Below are 26,632 nucleotides of genomic sequence, written 5' to 3' on the forward strand. Positions count from 1 at the left end.
TCTGAAAAAGTGCTTCCTGATTTCACTCCCAAAGGGCTTGGCTTTAATTTTCAGATTATGACCACCTCTCCCAGGCCCATCAGAGGAACGAATTTCTCTGGATGCACCCTATCGAATCTCTTAATCATTTCAAATACTTCAATTAGATCAACCTGCTAAATTCAAGGGCGCACAAGTCAAGTTTATGGAAAAGTAGACTGAGCCTTCAAACCTATTGGGGTTGAAGATGGTCTTCAGCGAAAGCATGAGTCGAGTGACAGTGAATCGGTAGCGAATTTTTCCACCACACTCAACTTTCTTATTCCATTGACTTCATTGCTGAAGGCGAATTTCGCCCTCACTGTGTTGTAACCTCGATAAGGAGGCTCACATACTAATCCCGGTGTTCACTAAAGTATACGATTGGATATCTCAGAGGGTTTGCATTTCCCCAGCTTCTGATGGTCATTTGCTGAAGATGAGGAATAACGCCCGACAGGCACAGTCTTCATTCCACACCTTGAAGCATCAACTTCGATCAGTGGTAGCACTCTCACCACTGAACCAGAAGCAGTTGTGGATTAAGTTTCACTTCAGGATGCCAGTGCATAATATAAGCTGCCATTTCAATGCAGCAGTGAGGGAATGTTGCATTGCAGGTGTGGAATTTTCTAATAAAGCATTAAACCAAGGTCCTGTTTGCCTTTTCAGGTGGATGTAAAGATCCTATGGCCCTTAGAGCAGAGAAATCTCCCAATATAATGGTCAACATTCATGCCCCAACCAACACCACCAAAACATATTATCTGGGCATCATTCTCATTGTTCTTTGTATGCAAATTGGCTGTTTCCCGCAAAACAACATTGACTGCGGCCAGAATTTTCCCGTCGGTGATTTGGGGGCGGGGCCCGCTCGCCGACAGGAAAATGACACAGGATGATGTCAGGAGGAACCCCCGACTTCATCCTGGTCCATTTAAATTTTTAGGAAGGCGGGCGGACAGCGAAATCAGCCGACCTGTCAATGGCCAACTGAGGCCATTGACAGGATCATTAAGCTCATTGAAAGACCTGCCCGTCCAACCTTAAGGCTGGTGGGCAGGCCAGGAGCCCCAGCGGGCTTCTGAAAGAAGATAAAACCTCATCCACTGGCGGGATGAGATTTCATCTCAGTTTTTAAAAAAGTTTATTAGAGTTTCACTCATATTTATTGACATGTCCCATCTCGTGTGACAGTGTCACATGAGGTGGACTTGTTAATAATGTTTTTATTTCTCTATTTTTAAAGTTTTTTAAACATTCAGCACTCTCCCTAAGACAGCACTTAGCCTCAGGGAGCAGTGCACATACGTGAAAGTGCGCACTCTGACAGATGGGGATTCCCTCCACCCCCCGCACAGGAAGTGCATAGCGCTTCCTGTCGGGCAGGCCGCTGGGTGGGCCTTAATTGGCCCGCCCACGTAAAATGGCAGCTGGCCCCATTTCAGCAGCGGAGTTCGACTGCCCACCGCCGCCGAGCCGGTGGGGCCCGCCCGCCCACCGAGGTCAAAATTCTGGCCTGCACTTCAAAAAGTTACTGACTGTGCACTAATGCATATCCTAGGAATGTGAAAGATGCAATATAAATGCAGGCCTCTCTTCCCGGTGATATTAACAGCATCTGTCAGCATGATGGCAGGCCAGGAGGATTGGATGGCAAAACAGTCAAGAGTTTGCTGTAGATGGCAAAAAAACAGAGAAGTTGGCTAGCAGAGTTGCTATTGATTATGGATATTGCAGACAAAACATGAATATTTAATATTACCATCATAAGAGCAAAGACTAACAAAAGTACCTGTTTAAGACCCTTCAGGTCTTTTCCCAGTCACAGAATGCAAGAGGCACATAATGTTCATAAGAACCATAACATCCCTGTACAAATCAATAGGTCAGAGGCATTCCAAGTCCCACCTTGGAAAGCTCTCTGGGTTCCTCCCTTCCTTTGACTAAACAATAACTCTGGTGCAAAATACTGCAAAGTTGCTGCTGCTATTTTTAACAAAAATTAGCAATGTTAAAAAAATGCTCAATAGGTATAAACAGACCTAAAACAAGTTGTGGACATTGTTGGAAAATTATATGATAGGAGTTCATGGAAAGTTGGTATCTTTCTTTTACCTGCTTTATTGAAGATGTTAAACTATATCCTAATAGAACAGTTACCAACAGCCCTCATCGATCTCACTTGTCACCATTCTCCATTAGTTAACTACCTAGCCATGGGAGCATCACAGCTAGCCCATATATTGGATGTGGATGTTGGCCTTCATAACCAGAGTATTTGAGTACAGGAGCAGGGATGTCTTGCTGCAATTATACAGGGCCTTGGTGAGACCACATCTGGAATATTGTGTGCAGTTTTGGTCTCCTTATCTGAGGAAGGGTGTTCTTGCTATAGAGGGAGTGCAGCGAAGGTTTACCAGGCTGATTCCTGGGATGGCGGGGCTGACATATGAGGAGAGATTGAGTCGGTTAGGATTATATTTGCTGGAGTTCAGAATAATGAGAAGAAACCTATAAAATTCTAACAGGACTAGACAGTGTAGATGCAGGAAGGATGTTCCCGATGGTGGGGGGAGTCCAGAACCAGGGGTCATAATCTGAGGATATGGGGTAGACCATTTAGGGACTGAGATGAGGAGAAATTTCTTCACCCAGAGAGTGGTGAGCCTGTGGAATTCGCTACCACAGAAAGTAGCTGGGGCCAAAACATTGTATGTTTTGAAGAAGGAGTTGGATATAGCTCTTGGGGCGAAAGGGATCAAAGGGTATGGGGAGAAAGTGGGAGCAAGCTATTGAGTTGGATGATCAGCCATGATCATAATGAATGGCAGAACAGGCTTGAAGGGCCGAATGGCCTACTCCTGCTCCTATTTTCTCTCTGTATATTCTATCCTCATCTGAGGTCCAAGTAGACACACATTCATGAGGAGAAAGACCCTTAGCTGATTGTTATTTTTTGTTTTGCACCAATAGAGTGACATAGGGCAAACTTAGTGCCACCAGGACAAAACCAACGCTGCAAATGGCCCCATAGGAGATCACCACTAATATACAAATGGTTCACCCAAACAGATGTGAGGAAATAACGACGAAAAAAATTTTGAATCCTAACCAGGATTGCCTATTAATGCAAGGAACATCCTGTGGTGCCCACCAGTCATGGAACCTCTCATGCAAACTGACAAGCGCTGTGAGATCCCTCTCCAAAGCCTGTTCAGTGCACTCAAGTCCACGGATGTGTGGCTAGCAGTCAGACCAACCCTGCCCACACAGTTCCTGTGCACCCTGGACCCACGAGTGGCACTTTTCGGCCAGTCCAGGGGCATAACCATGAGGCGGTCCTCCAATCTGCTCACCTCTTTACTCACCAGGAGTAGCATTATTAGTCAAAAAGGGAGCAGCAGCCCCTTTAATCAGCGGAATAGGAGCTGCAAACTATCAAACAGGACATAAATGTGAGAAACATCCTTGTTTGGGCTACAGTATAGACCCAAACTCTGGGTATCTGCAAAATGGCTCAACGCGATATTTGAGGCCACCTCTATGTAACACTTTCCATTCCAGTGGTGCAGGAATTTAAGGCCACAATATGGATGTACCACCAGGACATTCCTGTAACAAATGCCTCTGGTGACATCTAGCACTGTCTGGCACCATCCAGTTCCAGTGATTTCCACAGCAAGTGTCCTCCTCCCTGACAGTGACAAAGCTGACCACACTGACTGAGATGGGGGTTATGATGGAACAGTTCATACAAATGGCTGCTACCTCTGACTTGGGGGTGGGTGGGGGTGAGAGTTCCTGTTGGAGGAAACCATGTTCCAAACTCTCAGCAAGCCCCAGTGAAAAACAGACAGCTCGTCTAATGATCCATCTATGCCCTGCAGCTTCACAAGGGAGAAAGCTTGTGATCACTGAGTATGTTCTATTGGCTGAAGGACATCTCACTTCAGAGGAACTTTCATGTACAGGTATCCCCGCAGGGCTTGAATATGTAACGTTGCGCCCTGGATGTGAATGTACACCAGTGGCTGACTACACATTTTATGCCTTGGTTCCACATTGTGCAACATATTTATTCACTAAGCATTTAGGAGGGCTATTTTTTTGAATAGCTTCTTTGCTAAGTTTTGAACTGGGAATATCCAGAGCCTGTCTGTCCAATTCCAGACCATTGCTTCCCATTTTGCCAGAAACTTTGCATAGCTCCCATTTAAGGAAGGCACTTGGATATAGCCTTCTTGCGCTCCGGAACTTTTGAACCTACTCCATCAAGAAAGGGGAGGTTAGAACCACTCAGTCCTAATTTAACCCGTCCCAATGCCAGTGACACCAAACAGGTACATGATGGATCTATTCTGGCCCCTGAGGAATACTCACACGCCAATGGTAATATTTGATGAAATGGGCAACACATTTGCTGATCCTTCTCCTATCTGAGTCAATGTTTTCTCTGGCTGAACAACTGTCCAGTTTGATTTAAGAAGGGGTGTTCTGTGATGGCAGATCCATTTGATGCTGAAATAGTCCAGTGTGCAATGTATAGCAGGAGGTTAATCAACAGCCCATTCTGGTTTGCAATGTAATCTCCATAGGAAGCTCTCATAAATAGTGCAGAGTTTAACTTGATCAGGATGTCAGTAATGGGCCAGATTCTCTTGTCATGGAGGCTTAACAGGACAGAGCTGTCAAGAAGATATGTCAAGGTAAGGTACTCGAAATTGATATTCCTTACGCACAAATATTTTGAATTCTATTTATTTGTTCCAAATTTTACTTTTGTCTGGAACATACTAGTTTAATTCATCAATGGACTGAATTAGTGCTGTTTGGATTCTGGGGAAGGCTTCTTTATGTTTACTTACATCTGGTTGATTTACACAAAACATAGCCTTTAGTTTGGAAACAAGATCGAATTGGGGAAGGGCACCCCTATGTATCATAGAATCACAGGATGGTTACAGGAGGCCTTCTGCCCATCATGGCCATGTTGGCTCTCTGCAATTCACTTAGTGCCACTCCCCCACCTTTTCCCCCGTAGCCGTTATGTCAAAGTTTTGCAACTTAGTGGCTTGATGGCTACAATAATAGAATAATAAACGCAGAGATTTAAGCTCAAAGCCAAACTCAAATCTGTTGGACTGACAGTGACGGCAAAGAGAGAATTGGCCAAAAATCCCTTCTTACTCCATTCCACAGTGTCCTCTGGTGGGCTGAACAAGCAAAAGCACCAGTAGAATCTAAATCAAATCTTGACAAACTAGGACATGCACAGAGGCAGGGAACAAACTGTAATCTGAATGTGTATTTTGTTAGGCTTCAATGCTGCTAAACACTAATTCCCGGTAAGGAAGACACATTCGATTCTCCGATATCTCACTTTCTAAATACACTCTTTGATGTGAAAGTGGGTCACACAGAGGGAGTTAGCCACATGGGTTGAGCTGAGGGAACAATGGCACACTGCAATTGGTTTAAGTGTCCCACGTTTAAAGAAATAAAATTCAGCCAGAATTCCTGCTTCTGCAGATAATTACAAAGAATTTGCAGCTCAAAAATTGGCTATTCGGCCCAACTCGTGTTTAAGCTGCACATTAACTTCCTCTCACTTGGATTAATCTAACTCTGTAAGCATATCTTTCTATATATGTTTTTTTTTGTCCCTCATGTGCTTATCTTCTTATGTTGTTCTAAGATGCTTATATTTTAAACTGTCTCTTTTAATTCAAGATAAAATGGAGAGTGACATGTGATATCCTACTAATTCTGCCTGACAATAAGCATGTGTGACCTGGTTGCCATGGGGACTGAGGGCTCAGGTCAAATCCTATTGAAACTCAAGTGCCAGCTTTCACACCTGAACACAAAGAAAGAGCCAGCTGGCTTTGCTGTATGGAGACGCACTGACTTATAGATCCTGGTTAGAGAGAAAGAGAGCCCCACAGAGAGAGATAGAGAGAGAGAGAGACTGGGAAAGAGCAGATGCTGCGAACAGCAGGGGAAAAGGCAGAATGGGGATGGGAGCTTGTTCTCTAACCAACGAGATGAGACCTGTGGAAATTTAAGGACACTGCAAGATTCACCCTGTTGAGGCAGTGAGAAGGAGCTTTGCTGCTGGAAGTCAGTTCGGGAATTCTCAGGAGACTGAGGGAAATTACTTCCAACAGACACTGGAAGTTACGAATCCACAAAATGGGGAAAATCAAACCTGTTGGCAGCTGGGAGTAACTTTGGGTGGTTCCTGTAAATACGACAATTCTGCAGAGAGTGCAGTGTAATGTATAAATGTGGCATGGGGTTTTCAGTCATGTTAGGAAGTTAAGCGGGGGGTATCTTTTCTGTAGCTTGCTGTGTTAGTTGCCAACTAAGTAATGTTTAGTCGTTGTTGGTTTTAGTTTATTTGTTACAGTAAAGTCTTAAAATGTGAAATCTTGTTGTGTGATCCTTTGAGTCAGTCCATGGGAATTTAAATCTCATTTTAAAAAGTTATCGATTTCTATGGGGATTGTAACAAACCAGCTTCCCCTTGAATTTAGCTGTGCGATTCACCTCAATTCCTCCATATGATAGCACATTCCATATTCTCACCACAGCCAGCTGACTCTGTGATAGCCGGCCGATTTCTCACTGCCTGCTATCAAACAGTCATCAAGGTGCCAGTTTGACACCTGTAGTTACCAGGAGCATTTCAATGAGGGCTAGAGTTCATGGCACAGTTCTCAGGCAGACATGAATGGTACAATCATTCCACATGGATCAGTCACTCCGCGTGGATCCGTCACTCTGCATGGATCTGTCACTCCTCTCCCTTAATGAGTTACCAGATAACAAAAACTCCAAACAAAATCCTAAAATGACAATCCCTTCCCCCAAAAATAAGATGCCTTGAAGACTTTCCATTATGCCATTTCTCTTATTGCTACCTGTTCATTGTTAATAGTTCACCTTGTGCTTTGATTGCCATTTCGTCCTTACTCAACACAGGGCTTGCACATCCAGGCATAACATAGCTTGAAAGGAATGGGTATCTAAGATTTCATTAGGTTCAAGCTCAAACCCTGCTTTTTATGTTTGTTTCTCAATGAACCTTTCCATGGGCCCATTTCATGCATTTTTGTGTTGTTACAGCGCTAAATCTGATGGTCTTTGGAACGGCATCTTTTATTATGAAGGATTTGCACAGTTTATAAAAATGGATTATTCTGGCTCATCGCCAGTTCTGTTACTGAATCAGCAGACTGTCTAGATAATTACTGTCTTCATTATCCTGCTATCTGACTGATTCATGGATGGAACAGAATAAAGGATTTAACCCTCGGTGGGATGCATAAGCAACGTCTCTGTTAATTTTGCATTGCTTAATTTCAATATGAAATGGAATGCTTCCTTGTGTTGGGCACATAGTATCCATGTCAAGCATTTACAAGTCAAGTATAGGATAAGTAACCGTGCTCCAACAAATCCATCACATAATAGCATCTCCTATTGTGTAAGGATGATTTCTTTCTGTTTTCACACTAGTTGTGCTGTGGCCTCTATTGAATGAGATTACCAATTTTGTGCAGTAGTTTTATGCCAATTAGGAATTAGATTGCTACAACAGACAGCCAAGGGAGAGAAGCAACTTGCATCCCATCAATCTGAACTTTATTCAATCTCAGGTTCCAGTAATGAAGCAGTAGAGTATTAACTTGCAGCTCTACCCGATTCCCCTAAAATACTAAGGTTTTTAATTGATTCACCACTTATTGTGAATTGAACTTTCACTGGTAGTCTTGTGATCAACGCACTAAAGAGTAGTGGGGTATGGATATGAAGCCGCAATGCCCTGTACACTGAGTTCCTTAACAGAGGCATACTTTAGGTGGATGATTTGGCAACTCTCTTATAAATGGAGAAAATGTCATGCTACTCAACCCAGGATGCACAGACCTGTTCAAGGACACATCAAGGTTGACATCTGCAGAGGCTTGAGAACAGCCACTAGCTCAAATAACTATTTTTTAAACATCTCCTTCATCTATGTCTCTCAGAATTTTAAAAACTGGATCACGCTTCTCCCAATTCCCCTTTCCATTGGATGTAAGTCCAAATTCATCAAGTTTTTAAATATAATTAAGACCTTCATGAAAATATGAACATTCAAATTAGGAGCAGGAGTAGGCCACTTGGCCCCTGGAGCCTGTTCTGCTATTCAATAAGATCATGGCTGATCAAATTGTTACTTCAACTGCACATTCCTGCCTACCCCCAATAACCATTCACCCCCTTGCTTATCAAAAGTCTATCTATCTCTGCCTTAAAGATATCCAAAGTCTCTGCTTCCACTGCCTTTTGAAGCAGAGAGTTCCAAAGACTCACAACCCTCTGAGACAAAAAAAATTCTCCTCATCTCTGTCTTAAATGAGCGACCCCATATTTTTAAACTGTGACCCCTAGTTCTAGATCCTCCCACAAGAAGAAACATCCTCCCACATCCACCCTGTAAAGGCCCCTCAGGATCTTAAAGGTTTCAGCACTTGTAAACTCCAATGGATACAAGCCTAGCCTGTTCATCCTTTCCTCAATAGACAACTGTCCATTCCTGGAATTAGTTTAGTAAGGCTTCTCTAAACTGCTTCTAACGCATCTTTCATTAAATAAGGGGACCAATACTGTACACAGTACTCCAGATGTGGTCTCACCAATAAAACTGAAACATAACCTCCCTACTTTTGGATTGAATTCCCCTTGCAGTAAACAAAAACATTCTATCAGATTTCCTAATTACTTGCTGTACCTGCATACCAGCCTTTTGTGATTCATGCACTAGGACACCCAGACCCTTCTGAATCTCAGAGCTCTACAATCTCTCACCATTTAGATAACATGCTTCTTAGAATCACAGGGACAGAGACAAGGGCGGGAGTCGATAATTGTGAGGAGGGTCTTGAGATACTGCCATGAGTTCCACTTGAGTAGAGAAGGTTCAGGGGGCATTTAGCTGAGAGTTTTAAATTATGAAAAGTGTTGATAGGATGAATGGGGTAGACTATTTCCTCTGGTTGGGAAGTTGGTGAGCGGTCTTCAATTTAAAGCTGTCTCTGAATGAGTGAGAATAATTCCTTCAGACAGAAGGTAGCTGGAGTATGGAATGCTTTTCCACGGAGAATAGTTGAAGCATTGCCTCTTTGAAAGGTAATTGGATAAGTATTTGTAGAAAGAAAGCTAAGGGGTTAAGGAGAGATGATGGGGGGTGGGGTCAGTAGGATTCGTTTGGATCAGCTTGGGAAAGAGCTAACAGAGACACAATGGCCTTTTCCAAGCTGCGAAAAATATTTGGTTCTATAATATAAAATCACTCTTTGAATTCTTTAGAATATATTGTTATCTTTTTGAAGGTAGTAGTGTGCCCAAAATTGCATGTAATATGCAAGGGTGACCCATATCCGAGGTCTATGCAAGATGAGGATGTAAAAGATTCAATTGATACCATCAAAGGGCTTCCAATGTAATTTGTTGACAACCTTGCCTTGGCTAGAAATTTTCATTGAATGATCAATGTTCTCAATGAGATTGCCAATCTCAATCTGATGAAAGTATTACTATTGCCTGCAAGCTGAGTACTCAGCAGCACCTTAACCATCTGCTCAGAATGCTGGGTTTGGACTGAGTTGAAAGCACTGAGTGGAGCATATTTTGTCTAAGTAGTCAATCTCAAAGCAAAACAGCACAACCAATTAAAACTGTTCAGAGTTCCTACAAATGGGTGCTGATGAATACAATTCTAGCATTATACCTGCATCACGACAAATGGGTATCACTATATAAGTCTATCAGAACTATGCTACATGTGGCATCAACTTGCATTCTTTCCTATATGAACATTCACACCTGTTGGCACAAAGGAAAAAATACAAGGAAATGTCAGAAGACTTGCATGGGTCTTCAGGAATAGGCTGCTTATGATCTGTGAATATTTTGTTCAAATCTGCAAAAGACCCAAAAGATTAATCGAACTACCAAAATGACTTAGTGTATTTAAGCAGTGATTGGCTGAACCACAAAGACCAGCCTTGATCCCTGCTCTTTGCGAAGTTAATTAAACTCAGGTAAAGTGTTACAATTTGAGATATCGCCCTTGATCTACAGGTATATTTAACCATCACTCGTACGGCCTTGGATACATTTGTATGGTTCATACTCAAAACAGTTCTGATCCACGCAGTCTTGAAAGGAGTTCTGAATTACTTTCCCTGATCAGCTTCTGCCATCTACCTGTTGCAGAGAGAAATGTTACTTTAACCTGTCCCACTGTAACAACATTGAAGACAACTGAGGATGTTTTGATGCATGTGTTAAGTCATTGCATCCACAGATTTGTGACCCTTGAAGGGCAGCATTTTCTGGCCTCGCCTAGCGCCGGGATCGTCCGGCTCCATTGACAGCCAATGGACTTTTGGCTAGGCCGCCGAATCTCCTGCTGCAGGTCCCACCACAACGGGGCTGGAAAACCCCGGCCTTGGTTTATTTTTTATTTGTTCACCAGATTTAGGTGGCACTGGCAAAGCTGATGTTTGTTGCTAATGCCTGATTGCCCTGCAATGATAGGTGGTGGGCTTTCTCCTGGAACTGCGGCAAGCCTGGTGGGGACAGTGGTGCCATGATTGTGTTAGGTCAGGAATCCTTTGATTTTGACCCAGAAGTTACGAATAAATAGTAATATACATCCAAGACATCCTTGGTGTCTTTTCTTTGAAGTGTGTCCCGAAGAGCTTCTCTGATTCATCCCCAATGGCTCTTGCAATGAGCAGGCATGGACACATTGGGTAAATAGCCATCTTCTGTGCTGTAAACATTCTATGATTCAATAATTCTAAGAAATTCCAACTTTGTTTATAGTGCTAGCTGTGATGAAAGTGTCGCCTGCCAACTCTGGTGTGAGAATACTGCCTTTTGAAATGATCAATTGAAGGTTGACTTTGCTGAGCAATATGAAGCTTCGATTTGAATTTAATTGGTAAGAGACAGGAAAAGCTGTTTGACTAGCAGTAAATTATTATTAATGGCATGCCTTCTGTCCATTTAACACACAGTGCTTCTGGGAGTGGGGATAGACACTGCGGTTCAAGGGCAGTTCAGAAAACTGGCTGCTTACTTGCTGTAAGTATGACATGACCTGGTCCCTCACATTTGTTTAAGATTTGTATCTGTATAAGGAAAGATTGACTCGGTTAACTATTTCCATTCATTTTAAGATTTGCAGCAGCAGTCCTCACCATTTTGGAAGGCCCATATTTCATTGATGTTGTGTTTGTCCAACGTTGCCCGTAAGTAGAAATATGTATTTCAGTGGCCTTTACAGTCCTATTGCTGCAATAATCCTGTGTGTCTCAACACTACATGCTGACAACAGGGCTGACCTCTCCATCATGGAATATAAATACTTACCAGGGAAAATATACGCCCTTGGAAAAATGAAATTCACACTGCACTGGATCTCCTCATTTGCTCTCAATGGTCACCTGACATTCAGTGTAAAGTTGATGGAAACACCGTTCGCATCTGTAACTCAGGTTTCTGCTGAAGCTACACCAGCCAATTGGAGGACACTTAGAAAATATCAACAGGATTAGACAAAGTCAACATGGATTTATGAAAGGGAAATCATGTTTGACAAACCTACTGGAGTTTTTTGAGGACGTAACTAGCAGAATTGATAAGGGAGAACCAGTGGATGTGGTGTATTTGGATTTTCAGAAAGCTTTTAGTAGGTCCCACAAAAGAGGTTGATGTGCAAAATTAAAGCACATAGGATTGGGGGCAATATACTGGCATGGATTGAGAATTGGTTAGCAGACAGGAAACAGAGAGTGGGAATAAATGGGTCTTTTTCGGAGTGGCAGGCGGTGACTAGTGGGGTACCGCAGGGATCAGTGCTTGGGCCCCAGATACTCACAATAAAAATCAATGATTTGGATGATGGAACCAAATGTAATATTTCCAAGTTTGCTGATGACACAAAACTTGGTGGGAATGTGAGCGATGAGGAGGGTGTTAAGTGGCTTCAAGGCGATTTAGACACGTTGAGTGAGTGGGCAAATACATGGCAGATGCAGTATAACGTGGATAGATGTGAAGTTATCCACTTTGGTAGAAAAAACAGAATGGCAGAGTATTACTTAAATGGCGATAGATTGGAAATTGTTGATGTACAAAGGGACCTGGGTGTCCTTGTACACCAATCACTGAAAGCAAACATGCAGGTGCAGCAAGCAGTTAAGAAGGCAAATGGTATGTTGGCCTTCATTGCGAGACGACTTGAATACAGGAGCAAGGATATCTTAAAGTAGCTGTACAGGGCCTTGGTGAGACCACACCTGGAATATTGTGTGCAGTGTTGGTCTCCTTACCTAAGAAAGGATAAACTTGCCATAGAGTGAGTGCAGCGACGGTTCACCAGACAGACTCCTGGGATGGCAGGATTGTCGTATGAGGAGAGATTGGGCTGACTAGGCCTGTGTTCACTGGAGTTTAGAAGAATGAGAGGGGATCTTACTGAAATGTATAAAATTCTGACAGGGATGGACAGACTGGATGCAAGGATGATGTTTCCTCTGGCTGGGGGTCTAAAACAAGGGGTAAGAAGCTCAGGGTACATGGTAGGTCATTTAGGACTCAGATGAGGAGAAACATCTTCACTGAGAGGGTGGTGAACCTGTGGAATTCTCTACCACAGAAAGCTATGGAGGCCAAGTCACTGAATACATTTAAGAAGGAAATTGATAGATTTCTAGTCTCTGAAGGCGTCAAGGGGTATGGGGAGAGAACAGGAATACGGCGTTGAGATAAAGGATCAGCATGATCATATTGACTTTTAGAGCAGGCTTGAAGGGTCAAATGATCTACTCCTGCTTCTATTTTTTATGTTTATATGTTTCTAACCCCCCCAGGAAATCCATCCTTTATTTTATCTGGAAAATTTTCATCCTCATTGATTTTTTCCCACAGCCTCTCAAACGCACACTGACGGACACACGGATATATGCACACGCCTTCTAAGTTATATTTCCACCATCTAAAAGTGATGTTTTGTCCATTGAATCATATCCTTAGCATTAATCATTTACAGTGAGAAACAGCGCACACATTTACACCATGAAGTCAATAGTCACTTTTGTTCTCCTTCTGTTTTGCTCACTCAACAACTGCTGACTTTCCAGACACTAAATGTTTGGTGGAAAAGGCCATGGTTTAAGCAGCAGCCAGTAAAAGCACCTCCTCTCAGAGGAAATTTTAATAATGTGGTTGCAGTGTCTCGTTGGATTGTCCCTTGGTCCAGGAGAGAATCCGCTTTCACATCTCAAAACGAAAAACCACATTAACAAAAAAAAAGTGTGCACTTAAACCCACCAGGTAAAATGAACGGTTTGACTTGCTTTCTTTGCTCTCTCTTGTATTACAATATTACTGTGGACCGTAAAACTCTATATGTCACTCTTGTCCTTTTAGCACGTTTTTCGATAAAAGAGACAGCAAGATTTGGAACATCTGGAAGAAAGCGATGAGGCCCAATGGTTTACAGAAATTTCTTACTTTCATCTTCTTGTCTGTGGCTTGCTTCTTGCATCCAGTTCTTATCTGGCATGCAACTATTCCAGGCGAGTGAAAGGCTTAGTGATTTATTAATTTGCGAGTTGATTTTCGGTTCGTTCTTTGTGCCCCCACCCCCATGTTCCATGTGGCATCTTTACTAACTAGTAAGAGAATAGGTGGGCAGCAATAAGCCTTTGTGTTGCAATTCCCATGGAGGCCAATAACTTTAAAAAAGATATTTGAATTTCCAGTGACTGTCTGGAAGGATCACACAACAAGATTTCAAGTTTTAAGACTTTTATTGTAACAAACAAACACAAGGCAACATCTTCTAAGCACTAAGATAAAAGCAAAATACTGCGGATGCTGGAAATCTAGAACAAAAACAAAATTCTGATGAAGGGTCATGCAGACTCGAGACGTGGGCTGTGTTCCTCTCCGCAGATGCTGTCAGAACTGCTGAGCTTTTCCAGGTATTTTTGTTCATCTTCTAAGCACTATTCAGGAGGCAACTTATATTCTAAACCACAGACAAGTTTTCCCATTTAACTTTTAAAATCACTGAAAATCCATCACTATCATTGTACTTTACATTGCCTCTCAAGTAGATAGTTCATTCTCCCGGAACCAGGCCAAAGCTATTTTCCATTCCTGATGACCTGCATCCTTTATCCTTTCCCAAGTGAGTATCTTCTAATCCTAGAACTGGCTTTCACTGTGCAGGTTACCCTGGAGATTCCTTCCCTCCAGCCCAAGCTAGGCAAATCCTCAAGCCTCCTTTAAATCCTCACAAACTCAATGCCTTCAATCTGACTGCAAGCTCCCGCCCACATTTTGTGTAGAAAATAATAGGGTCAGCATTTTCTCTGTCTCAGGTAGAAAACTAGCTGCCTCTATCTCCTTCCCTCTGCCTCTCAGATGGCTGCAGACTGACTTGTGTCTGAGAGTTCCAGGGATATGCTGGAAAACCCTGTAATCCGATATTACAATGGCTTGCTATGGACTCTTTCCCTCTCAAAGACCATTTCCATGGCAACAAGTATCATATGGGCCTTGTATCCAGATAGAAATTATAATTAGCTATCTTCTAGACCCTCAACTCCATTCTACCTTGGAATTAAACAGACAGTTTAAAGTATAACCATTTATAAAACTTAACATTCCTAGCACCTCCCTCTGGGGCTTGGCGACTAGCAGTCTACCCAAATTTCTCAACCTTCTCAATAAGTCTCTTGACTTGGGTCCCTCTTGTCCCCATAGCAGCCAAGCTGCCTATGCTTGTTGGTGGGCAAAACTCAGAGCAGTTCACATGACCCGCTTTATTCCTCCATTTTACCTTAAATTAAAGAGAGAGTCCAAAAACAGGCTGATAAACTTCATATTTGTAACAATTGCTGTGAAATATGAGAGAGTGGTATAGGGTGATTCTAACAGTTAAGCATAATCTTCCCAAGTGAAGACCATTGCAAAGTACTCACTTAATATTTCCACTATAAATTCCTTTAGTTTGTAGAAACATTTTTGTTTGCATCTTGTTTGCCTTCGAACAGGGCTAGTCAGCTATCCTTTTCTCATCACACTACCTTTCTTTGACTTTGAGCATATAATCACTTGCCAGATTTTTTATTTTGTTTTTAAAAGCATTCCATTTATATTCAACATCAGTGTCGACACCACTCTGTAGGATTAACCAATTAACCTGTTCCAAACCTTCTGTCATTTTAGTGAAGTTTGTTCTTCTGAAATCTTGTATGGTTGTAGATTTTCAGGAGCTTTGGTTCTACCAGCCAAGTGAAATTATAATAATGTTGTGACCACTATTGCCCATGTGTTCCCCCACATGGAATTCCTAATAGAGGTTCATTGCTAAAGATTATATCTAATATATGCCTACCCCAGCTACCACACTGACATGTTCACTGAGTCAGCAAACAGTTCCTGTGTATTTTCAACCAATTTTCAGCTGAATTTCCTCCACAAGGGAGGTTAAACTATTGAATTCCAGGAAAATTAAAGGCACTCATCACCCATATGAATATGAATAACAGTGATTAGTTTAAATTGTTAAATGCCTCCACTGAATAACAGGAATGGAATGTCATGCAAGAAAATGCATGACATTCAATGGCATTACCATCACTGTATTCCCCCAATGTCAACATCCTGGGGGTTACAATTGGTGAGAATTGGGGCAGGAGGTTTAGGGGGGGGATGTGAGGATGTGAGGAAAAACATTTTTACCCAGAGGGTGGTGATGGTCTGAAATGCATTGCCTGGGAGGTCGGTGGAGGCGGGTTGCCTCACATCCTTTAAAAAGCACCTGGATGAGCGTTTGGCACATCATAACATTCAAGGCTATGGGCCAAGTGGTGGTAAATGGGGTTAGGTAGGTAGGTCAGGTGTTTCTCACGTGTCGGTGCAGACTCAATGGGCCAAAGGGCATCCTCTGCACTGTGTGATTTTGTGATTCTGAGAAACTGAACTAGACCAGTCATATAAATACTTTGGCTACAAGAGCAGGTCAGAGGATAGGAATGCTGTGGCGAGTAACTTGCTTCCTGTCTCCCCAGAGCCTGTCCACCAGCTACAAGGCACAAATCAGGAGTGTGATTAAATACTCTCCACTTGCCTGGATGAGTGCAGCTCTCGCAACACTCAAAAAGCCTTACACCATCCAAGACAAAATGGTCCCTTTATTGGCACCCCATCCACAAACATTCACTCTCTCCACCTCCGACGCACAGTAGCAGCAGTGTGTACCATCTATAAGATGCACTGCAGGAACTCACCAAGGCTCTTTAGCCAGCGCCTTCCAAACTCATGACTGCTACCACCTAGAAGGATAAGGTCAGCAGGCACATGGGAACACCACCAGATGGAAGCTGCGCCCCAAGTCACTCATCATCCTGAATTGGAAATATATCGCCGTTCCTTCATTGTTTCTGGGTCAAAATCCTGGAACTCCCTCCCTAACAGCACTGTGGGTGTACCTACACCACATGGACTGCAGCGGTTCAAGAAGGCAGCTCACCACGACCTTCTCAAGGGCAATTAAGGATGGGCAATAAATGCTGGCCTAGCCAGTGACACCCACATCCCATGAATGAACAAAGAAAAGGAGGCTTATACAGCCAAAGGTAATGAAAATCTACAACTAATACCATAATTCACAAGGAGAAATTTCATTAAAATAGCAAAAGAGTTTGAACAGATTAACTGGTTAAACCGACTGAATGGTGTTAACATCAATGTAGAATATTTATTGTCATGCAAATAATACAGTAATTTTGGAATCATGTACAAAAAACATTTTTTTAGCATTTCAAATCCAATTCTGATTTACCTGTCAGAATCCAGAATTATAGTTTTCACAAGTGCATTTTTGAAATTTAAGGGTAAATTTTCTATTCATAAGCTCCACCTCTTGTGATTTTCCGATATCTATTCTCAGCAGGTGAACCTCTATATCAAGACAAAGGCAGAAAATTTACAGCTAAGATAAGGGACCTCAGAGTGTTCCATAGCACTTTGCAATGAAGTGTTGTATTGTAGGAAGCACTGCAGCCAATGTTTGCATAGCAAGCTCCCACACAAACAGTAATCAGGGAATAACCAGATAACCACTTTTAGTCATGTTGACTGAGGGGTAAATATAGCCCAGAACATCAATGCTCTTTTTCGAATAGAACCAGGGGATCTTTCACGCCCACTTGAGAGGACAGGCAGGGCTTTATTTAACATCTCAGCAAAAAGCCTATGATAGTGCAGCACTCCTTCAGTAGTGCACTGAAGTGTCAGCTAAAATATGTGCTCTCAAGCCGGACTTGAACCTATAACCTAACCCAAAGGCAAGAACCCTATGTCTGAGTCATGTCTAGGGTTACCAACCCGGGGTGGATATATTCCGGGTGACGTTGGTGGAGATGACTCATGGAAACCTGGCAGTGTGGCACGAGTGGTTTTGGGGTGGGGGGAGGGGTGACTCTTCAAATCTGGCAGGTCACCTACCCAATTGATTGAGAAACAAATTCAGCATCTACAAACTACCCATTCAACAGAATGAATTTGCCGCCTGCTAGATTCAAAAAGTAGAGAAAACAATGTCTATTCACCACACTAAACATGTAATCCTGAATGACTAAAACTTTGCCGATGCACATTGTCCTTTTCTGATCGAATTTCTGTTCCATGTAATTAGCGTTGACATCGCTCATCATCTCGGTTACTTTTTATTTGTTTTTTTATGTGATTCCATTTCTTTTACTCCCTCTCTAAGGCCCTTCACGACTACACACAAACAAACCCTGCTGAAGTCAAGGCTCCAAGGGAAACATTAGAAGTGGAAAGTAAATCGTGGGCAGGAAAGATTTTAGCTTCTGCACAGTAAATCTAAAATGACCACAACTAAAACCTGTTTGCTTTATACTACAGACAGAACTCCCCAGTATGTAGAGGTACATGCACACCTGTAAATGAGGCTCAGTGACCTCAATAGGCTGGGACCTACTCAGAAGGGAACAATGTGTGCTTCTGTGCACAAGTGCAGTATGTGCAGAGTGCTGCAAGTTGAGTTGGGGTGTGTCCCATGTGACACACCAAGAACACAGAATGCTGGAAATGCACAACATTTGTATTGAGAAACGGCATTCCAATCTCCTGGAATGTTTTCGTTAGCCAGCAGGAGATTGATACCAATTCCAGTAGACCCCTGGCCATTTGGACAGGGTTGGCCAAGTCCTCAATGTGAACATTCATGTATTTTTTTTTTTATTGAAAAATATTTAACAGTTGCAACTTTCACTTTGAATGCCGTTGCAACATAGGCGGATTGCAACACTAATGTTGCCATGACAATCTCTTTCAGGGGCCATGTTAATAGTGAGCGGTCTTGCATACTTTGTGCTCAATCTGAGAAAACGATTTCAAAAAAACATGCTGGACAGCACACAGAGACGTTCCCAGGAGTATATTACTGTTATGACTCTGACAGACGCCACTGAGGTGGAGCAGACATACAACTTCCATCATGGCATTGAAAAGAAAAAGTTAGCTGTTGTAAACTACGTGCGTAACATCTTCAAGCTCAACAATGAAAGACCTCTATCCAATGAAGGTATACAAACACTTCCAGATCGCGCTGCTGGTAACGCAAGCATGAACATGAAGAACAAACACACAGCACATGAGGAAAATATTTCTAAAATTATACCATCCGAGCCTGACGGCCCAGAAGAGCAAGAAATGGAATCAGAAGAAACCACATCTGACAAAGTACCAATTATACCAAAGTGAGGACTTGTTTCACACTATAGTATAGTCAAAGCCTAAAGACTGACATTATGACTGAATATTGGCATCAACACACTGATGATTTCCATGTGCAGAAAGAAAGCTTTCTTTTTGTATAAAGCCTTTTACATCTCCAGAATATCTGCAAGCAATTCACAGCCACTGAAGTGTAGTAATTGTTTGTTTTGAAGACAAATGTTGTAGGATGTTGGATACATTTCAGTAGATCTGAAGGAGCCTTCGGAGTCATACTTGGGTTAACTGTAAGCCATTATTGACTCTTAGAACTATTTACAAATATACAGCAAAGGGTACAAGCTGGGAGCTGTCTCCATGCTTGCAGATACACACAGCTCTGTCCAACACTGGATTGATTGTGGGTGTGGGTCATGTACTCTCTTACATCACTGTGTGGGCAGTACTGTACTCAGTCCAACATTAACCCAAATGTGCCAGACCATTATACGACAGCAAACGCTGCAAACAATTTGTGCACAAGGTCCCACAGTCAGCTGTAAGGTGAGCGGGCTTTTTTTGTAATGTTGGTCAGAGGATCAATGTCGGCCTGTACGCTGTGAGCAAAAGTGCCACTGGGATCTTTTACGTTTAACTGACCAGCAAGCTGGGGCCTCAGATTAATGTCTCATTTGATAGATTGTACCTCTGACAATACGGCACTCCCTCAATACAGCACTCAAGTTCTGGAGTATGACTTGAAGAATGGCTTTCCAATTCCAATTGGCACTGACACTTATGACCAATGTTACGAAATACTTGATAGTATAAGCATGATTGTGTGACCCACTAGGGCACCGAATGCTGAATCGCACCAGTGGGTTTAGGTGGATGATGGGAGAGAAGTGCCAAGTGGAAGCAAGGTGCCTCCCTATTGGATGAAGGGATGGATCAGAGTGATGTTATAACTCCGTAGCTGTAATTCCCCTTCTTGTAACAGTTTCAAACAGCAATGCATTCACGCACCACATTCACCCAGGGCAACTGGGGAGAAAAACAAAGGGATTTCATACCACTAATATATAGAGTAAAAGGTGAGGAATTGTTGCTTTCTGAAGCAAAATCATAAGCACCTGATTTTTGAATGCATTTATAATCACACTAGTTATAATGCCTAGAATAAGTCTTACCTCTTGGTTATGTTTCCAACCTAATTGTAAGAGAACAATTCTTCATCAAGGGCAATTAATTGGATAAAGATGGCTGATGGTTGTGTAGCTGAGCACAAAATGTATACACAAATTACCACTAAAGGTTAACGTTGAGATTACTTTTATTAGTTCACTTTTTCATTCCTGGTTCACCCCTACCCTTTTTGAGTTCCTTGTGCTTCCTCTCTTTTCACAACCAACAATTAAACAGGCTCTTTCACGGGGTAAAAGAAAACGATTAGTTATGCTTATATTACCAATGAAAGCAAAGTTCTCCTGGTTCTGCAAGGACTATGAACAGAGTTGGTGTTAACTTGTCTTGATAAAGCCACATGAAGGACTGAGTCCACCTCGCCTTCCTGTCCTGTCCTGTCCTGTCACAGCTGGTGCTGCTCTGCCAGGGTCCTCACTCCCTTCACCTATTTCTCTTCCAGACTAAGGGGGACCCTTAGCAAGATGCCGAAGGCTAAACACTCCCATTTCACTGGTAACTTGTATGAGGCTCCAATAAGGTGGAGTAGCACAACACTTATTCTTTATAGGTCAAGTCCTCAAAGAATTTCCAGAATAAATGTTGATAGGGAGCATTGACAAAGTTTTTTTCCCAAAGATATAATTATTCATAAGACTTGTGAGAGTACATTACAAACATTTCAACTTGAAAATTACAGCCATAAAACTCGACTTGTCTCCATACAGTGTGTGCCTCTATACAATTATAATTGTCTTCATATTTACAATATAGATTCAATGTCAGGCATACAGCCTGAGGGAAAACATTTCACATTGAAAAATTACAAAAAATGCAATAGAATTCAACTCTCTGAGATGCCTCAATATAATTTCAATGTTCTTGATAAGTGCAAAATACATTCAATGTCAGACAAAGTGTCTAAGACAGTATCTTGATGTGTTTCAAAAGTCCTCTTCAAACCTTCGCAGTAAGTGAACAGAATATCTTTAAGTAGCACCTGAAACCCTCAGCAATGACCAACTTTTTTTCAATCGGCCAGTTGCAGATAGGAGAGGACATTTACACAAGCACTGGCCACCAAAATGGTGTGCAGCCTCTTTGATGAGCACTGGCAGGCAATTGAATTGTCAGTCAGCGCCTTAATAATCCTGCGGGCATCCAGTCCTAGTGCTGACTTCATTTCCTTTGCCAAGACGGGATCTAGAGGGAAGCAGGGACTAAACCAGCATTGCAGCTCAAGATTCTTTCTCGCCACCTCAAAATGTCTTCAGCGCCTTGGTGTTGGCATTGTAACAAACGGCCTAACAGTTAAAATAATGTCAATGGGCTATTTGTACTGGAGCTAAAATAGGTCTCACATAACAGATTCACTGCAGCAGAACATTAAGAATAGTATTGCTCCTTCATGCTCACTCACAGTGAATTCAATCCTCACATTTCCATGGTTGATTTTCTTGAAGATATTTTAAAACATGATCAGGAATATCTGTCTGTCTGGGGGGAAAATGCAGTTCACCCAGGGTGTATTTTGCTCCCTTGAACATTGTCTGTTGTAGGTGTAGAGGTTGGTGGCAGCCCCTTCCACAACTGGCACAGGTGAATGGCGCTGGCCTGAGGTCACCAGATGATTTTTCCTAGCATTTTCCCGCCATCTGGTTGGTTCTTTCATCCTCTGCTTTTTCCACAACCTTCATGACTGCTTGTCTCCCAGACACTCTACTCAGCAGCAAGGGCTTCCCATGCATCGGCTCCGATCCCGGTCAACTTGAAGTCTCGCTTGCAGACATCCTTGTATCGCAGAGGTGGGCGACCTGTTGGTCTCGTGCCGATATCAAGCTCGCCATAGAGCATGTCTTTGGAGCTGCGGCCATAATCCATTCAACCCACATGAACCAGCCAACTGGGTCAAGAGGGCAAACATGCTGGGGAATTCCTGCACGCTAGTTGTAATTCCACATTCAGCCCTCTGTCTTGCCAGGAGATGCCCAATGAGGCAGCGGAAGTGGAAACTGTTCAGCCACGTTTCTTGACTTGCATAAGTTGTCCATGCCTCGCCACTGTAAAGGAGGATGCTGAGGCTACAAGCCTGGTACATATGGAGCTTTGCATTTTCGACTAGTTTGCTGTTGGTCCACCCTCAACTTCTCAACTTTGCCAAGGCCACCGTGCCAAGCTGCTGTGTCCATCCTGGTGATGATTTCGGCAACAAAGGACAGGTTGCTGGTAATTGTTGATCCAGGGTTATATCCAGGCTCCAATTAATATTGTAAAATGCTCCTTCAAAGGTTTTTGGTCAGTAAACATGAAGACGCTGAGCCGGATTTTCCCTATGGGCGGGGGGCAGGAAATAGACGTTAGAACTGTTTTTTGGTTGCAATCCCACCTCGGGGGTTGTGGGGGAAGCAGTAACTCATTGTGATTTTCACAGAGGCACCCTTTAATTGACATGGAGACAATTTATCTGTACAACTAAGAGTGGCAGATGGGTTCTCAAAGCTGAAAGGCCAATCAGACGCCTTCTGGCCCTGATCCTGTCTTCGCTAAAAAGGCCGGGAATGCCGTCATGCCAACCAACACCTTTATTTTCCCAACCAGACTGCTGCGGTTCCTCCCCCTAGTGGGTCCGAATGGTTAGTGCACTGTATTAACATCAAATATCCCATCCTGTAAAACTCAATTTCCTAGCATTGGGCTAGAAGCGATGTCTAAATTATAAGCAAATCCTTTCTTTACGGTCATTCAGCCGCTGATGTTTATTCAATTTTTGCATTTTTTCAACAGTTGCAATCAATTTATAGGAATATTTATATGAATATTTTTGATCAGTGTAAATCTATCTGTCATATAAAACTACTCCGAGGTAGCACACACAAGGCCCTGCTCTTTAACCTTAAAGGCATATTACAACATGCTCCGCAGCCCAACAATTACAGTTGGCAACTAATGGTTTGTACAACATTCCTCTGCCTACCATTTTGATGGTGTCATTGCCCTGGTTAAAGGAAATGAGTTAATTATTACATAGCTGTCAAAACAAAGGCAGAGGAATGCCCCAAAAATGTGCTAAGCACTCATCCACAATCATTTACAGGCTGTAGAGCAGGGGTTCTCCACTGAGGGTCCGTGACAAGGATTCAAGGGGCCCACCCAAAAAGGTTTACACAAACTTAAAAACTGCTGTTTCATATTCTTGATCGGACCCAGAATGCTGCTGCTATCTAGTGGCTTTTGCAGGAACTGCAGCAATAAATATCTCACATTGAGCACAGTTTTCAGTCTCTGGTTTATTCATTTTTAACAGAGCCCATGAATCATTCCTCATCCTCAACTATACAGGGATAGAAACTGGTTTGCTGACAATTCCCCTTCAGATGGCGGCCTGTATGATTGGTTCCTGGCGAACAAAGTGAAACAGGTTAAACTGACGTTCAGGTTTATATTGTATTTCTCAATGTCACCCCTGCTTCTGTAGAAAAATCTCTGCAATGGAACATTAGGGTTTCCGGTCACAGAGTGATGAAAATCCCTTTCACACAACTGTTCAATCTCCCAAATCTAAAGAAAAGTGGAACAAGAGCCTCCAATCCCAGTGGTACCTTAGAATCACTATTAGATGTAATGAGTTACTCAGGAACAATCCATGCAAAGAACATGTGAAGGGGAGTAAAGCAAGAACTCAATCTTCTTAGATCCTTCTAGATACTGTGACAATTAAAGACACCAGCAGACACATTTGGAACTGGACATGGCATTGTCGGAGCAGGATGGGGGAGAGAGGAAACTGAGTGAATAATGGTTCCAGTAAAGCAATGTCAAGAAACAAATATAGGCTTTAGATATGGATTCTGAACGCTGTCCCTGATAGACAGACTCTATTGACCAACTGCAGAAGGGGTACATGTTGACAGAACAAAGGAGCCCCAAATCTGTCATGAGTGTCCCATTGGAGTTTGCCTAGCATCCCTCAGAGCCATTTCCCGCTGGTAGCACTGGGATTGTTCTCACTGGTTCATGTTCCAGGTGATGCCTCCAGCAGATCTCCCAAGCCTCAGAGTTTCCCCTTTAGTCATAAGATGAGGCAACTGCCTTCAGCACTGTGCCTGGGTGGGAGGGTCTCAGTCACCTTGATGTTCTCAATGTTTAAATCCAGGTTCACTCACCACCATGGGAAAACCACAACTCAATGTCAGGCACTTTAAGCAGACATATTCTCACCTTGAGTCATAGTTACTTAATCACTGTTTGCTTTTGCCCAGAGTCTTCCCTCCATGAAGCGAGTCCCCTCTTTTGGCCTGAAAGCTACTTCATAATTTGATTGCGAATCTGGTAAATGGAGCTGAGGGGCTCCTCCTGCTGCATAGTTAGGAGTTTAGACCATCACATCTTGATGGAAGTGCTGCTCAGCACCAGCAGCACGTTTCATAGTAAATAATTAGAACCAAAATAGTAATAAATATATATGTTTAATTGTTTCACATTAAATAAGACTAAAACAGTAATACATAATTGATTTACATTAAGTAAGTTAGACTAAAACGATAATACGTATATATGTTTGTGTCACTAACCTTTACACAGAATAAACTTGCTTGTGTTTTATTAAGGCGATCAATGTAATTTTTATAACACTTTGGGAGGGGTGGGGTGGGGGTGGGGGGGGGGTGGGGGGGGCGGGGTGGGGAGGGGGTGGGGGGGTAGGGGGGTTGGTGTGGGGGGGCGGAAGTTAGCATACTCACAAGCAAATGTCTGATTGATAATCCCTGCTTTGGAGAACTGATTTACCAGCAGGGAGTCTAGCCTACTGACTACATAAATTGGGAAATTGCTACATCTCTGATTATCTATTAAGCATCCAATGCTTGAAGGTTGCAGTACCAAAATTTCTCTGAAAAGCAACAGTGATTACTCCCCATTGGCTCCGAAGAACTTTAGCACGTCCTGAGTCTAGGCCAGTGCTCTTTCGTGCATGCGTGTGAAAGAGCGCAGAAATCTCCCTGAGGCACAGAGAGATTACTTTCACTTATGAAACATTGAAGAAAGGTGGACGTCTGAGCATTAGAAAATGGGCATTGCTACTCTGTGCTATAGGAACAAAACCCTCCGGACAGACAGGGATCATTGAATTATCACTGGGTTGCTGATTGGTAGTTAATTCTTCAATCTTCCTTTGTTGGCAGCAGTCTGCCCTACTCGTTAACCCATCTGAGTTCTCAGACCTTATAGCTTTCAAACTGCACACATTTTCTTACATGTTTGCAAAGACGAGCATCCGGACATTTTTTTTCCCTCTCATTAATTTTCTCCTCTTCATCCCTGAGGCTGTTGTCTCATTGCTTGGCTGTGATTCCTCAAATGCCAGTTTATTTCCAGTACCAAGCTTGCCTGAATGATGGCTATTCATGTGTGAACGTCCACATGTGCGAGGAGGGGAGGGGGCAGCATGCTGACCTCACTTCCACACTCCCAAGCAGAGGTCACTAGACAGCCATCAGAAGCAGCTATCAATCCAATTATGGCCCACCTATCCCCACCCTTGTGAAAAATGAGTCAACTCAGCACAAGCTGGGGATGATCCTTCCATTTTTAATACTGTATATTGTACTGTGCAATTAAAAATGATATACAGAAGGATTATTAATTTATACTTTTGGTTGCATATACAGCTCTGCAGTTTAGTTGGCACAGTGGTAGTGTCACTGGACTAGTAATCCAGAGGCCTAAGCTAATGTGCTGTGGGTATGGGTTCAAATCCCACCACAGCAGTTGCTGGAAATTAGATCTCAATTAAAAAATACAATCCAGATAAGGCCTGGAGTTTCAAAGTCAGTAATAGATGACTATGAAATTGTCATTGACTGTTGTAAAAACCCTTCTGGTTCACTAATCTCCTTTAGGGAAGGTAAATTGCTGTTCTTACTTGGTCTTGGCTCCAGACCCTCAGCAATATGGTTGACTCTTAATTGCCCTCTGAAATGGTCTAGCAAGTCATTCAGTTGTCCACAGAATGGCTCAATACCACCTTCTCAAGGGTATATAGGGATGGGCAACAAAATGCTGGCCTGGCCAGTGATGCCCACATCCCATAAAAAATAATTGTGCCAGGTTTTGGTGGAGAGATACCAAGCAATTAACTCACCAGACATCAACTCATTGGAGCTATACCTAGCACAAAGGAAAATGGTTTTGATTGTTGCTGATCAACCATCTCAGTCCCAGGACATCACTACCTCAGGGTAGTGTCCCAGGCCCAAGCATCTTCAGCTGCTTCATCAATGACTTTCCCTCTATCATGAGGTCAGGAGTGGGGATGTTCGCTGGTGATTGTACAATGTTCAGCACCATTCGCAACTCCTCAGATACTGAAGCAGCCCGTGTCCATATGCACCAAGACTTGGACGACATTCAGGCTTGGGCTGATAAGTGGAAAGTAATATTTGTGCCACACAAGTGCCGGGAAATGACCATGTGTGACAAGAGAGAATAAAATCATCTCCCCTCCCCAGGGGAGGTGGTGGTGCAGTGGTATTGTCACTGGACTGGTAAACCAGAGACCCAGGTTAATGCTCTGGGGACCCGGGTTTGAATCCCATCGTGGCAGATGGTGGAA

At 42.8% G+C, this 26,632-nt stretch overlaps 1 protein-coding gene and 1 long non-coding RNA gene across 2 annotated transcripts in view; one reads left to right on the forward strand and one right to left on the reverse strand.

The window, feature by feature from the left end:
• Nucleotides 1-13,972, reverse strand: part of LOC144668579 (uncharacterized) — a 181,306-nt gene extending 167,334 nt beyond the window's left edge. The window contains exon 1 of the long non-coding RNA XR_013573519.1: nt 13,936-13,972. This is a non-coding gene — a long non-coding RNA (uncharacterized LOC144668579). The remainder of the gene's footprint in view (nt 1-13,935) is intronic.
• The window catches only part of tmem72 (transmembrane protein 72), a 30,140-nt gene extending 9,862 nt beyond the window's left edge, over nt 1-20,278 (forward strand). The window contains exons 3-6 of the mRNA XM_078530744.1: nt 11,097-11,163; nt 11,259-11,330; nt 13,513-13,661; nt 18,461-20,278. Coding sequence (XP_078386870.1) covers nt 11,097-11,163; nt 11,259-11,330; nt 13,513-13,661; nt 18,461-18,888 — 716 coding nt within the window. The 3' untranslated portion in view covers nt 18,889-20,278. The remainder of the gene's footprint in view (nt 1-11,096; nt 11,164-11,258; nt 11,331-13,512; nt 13,662-18,460) is intronic.
• Nucleotides 20,279-26,632: the final 6,354 nt, after the last annotated feature.

Source organism: Cetorhinus maximus, chromosome 27 (genome assembly GCF_964194155.1).
Source record: "Cetorhinus maximus chromosome 27, sCetMax3.hap1.1, whole genome shotgun sequence".
Taxonomy (NCBI): Eukaryota; Metazoa; Chordata; class Chondrichthyes; order Lamniformes; family Cetorhinidae; genus Cetorhinus; species Cetorhinus maximus.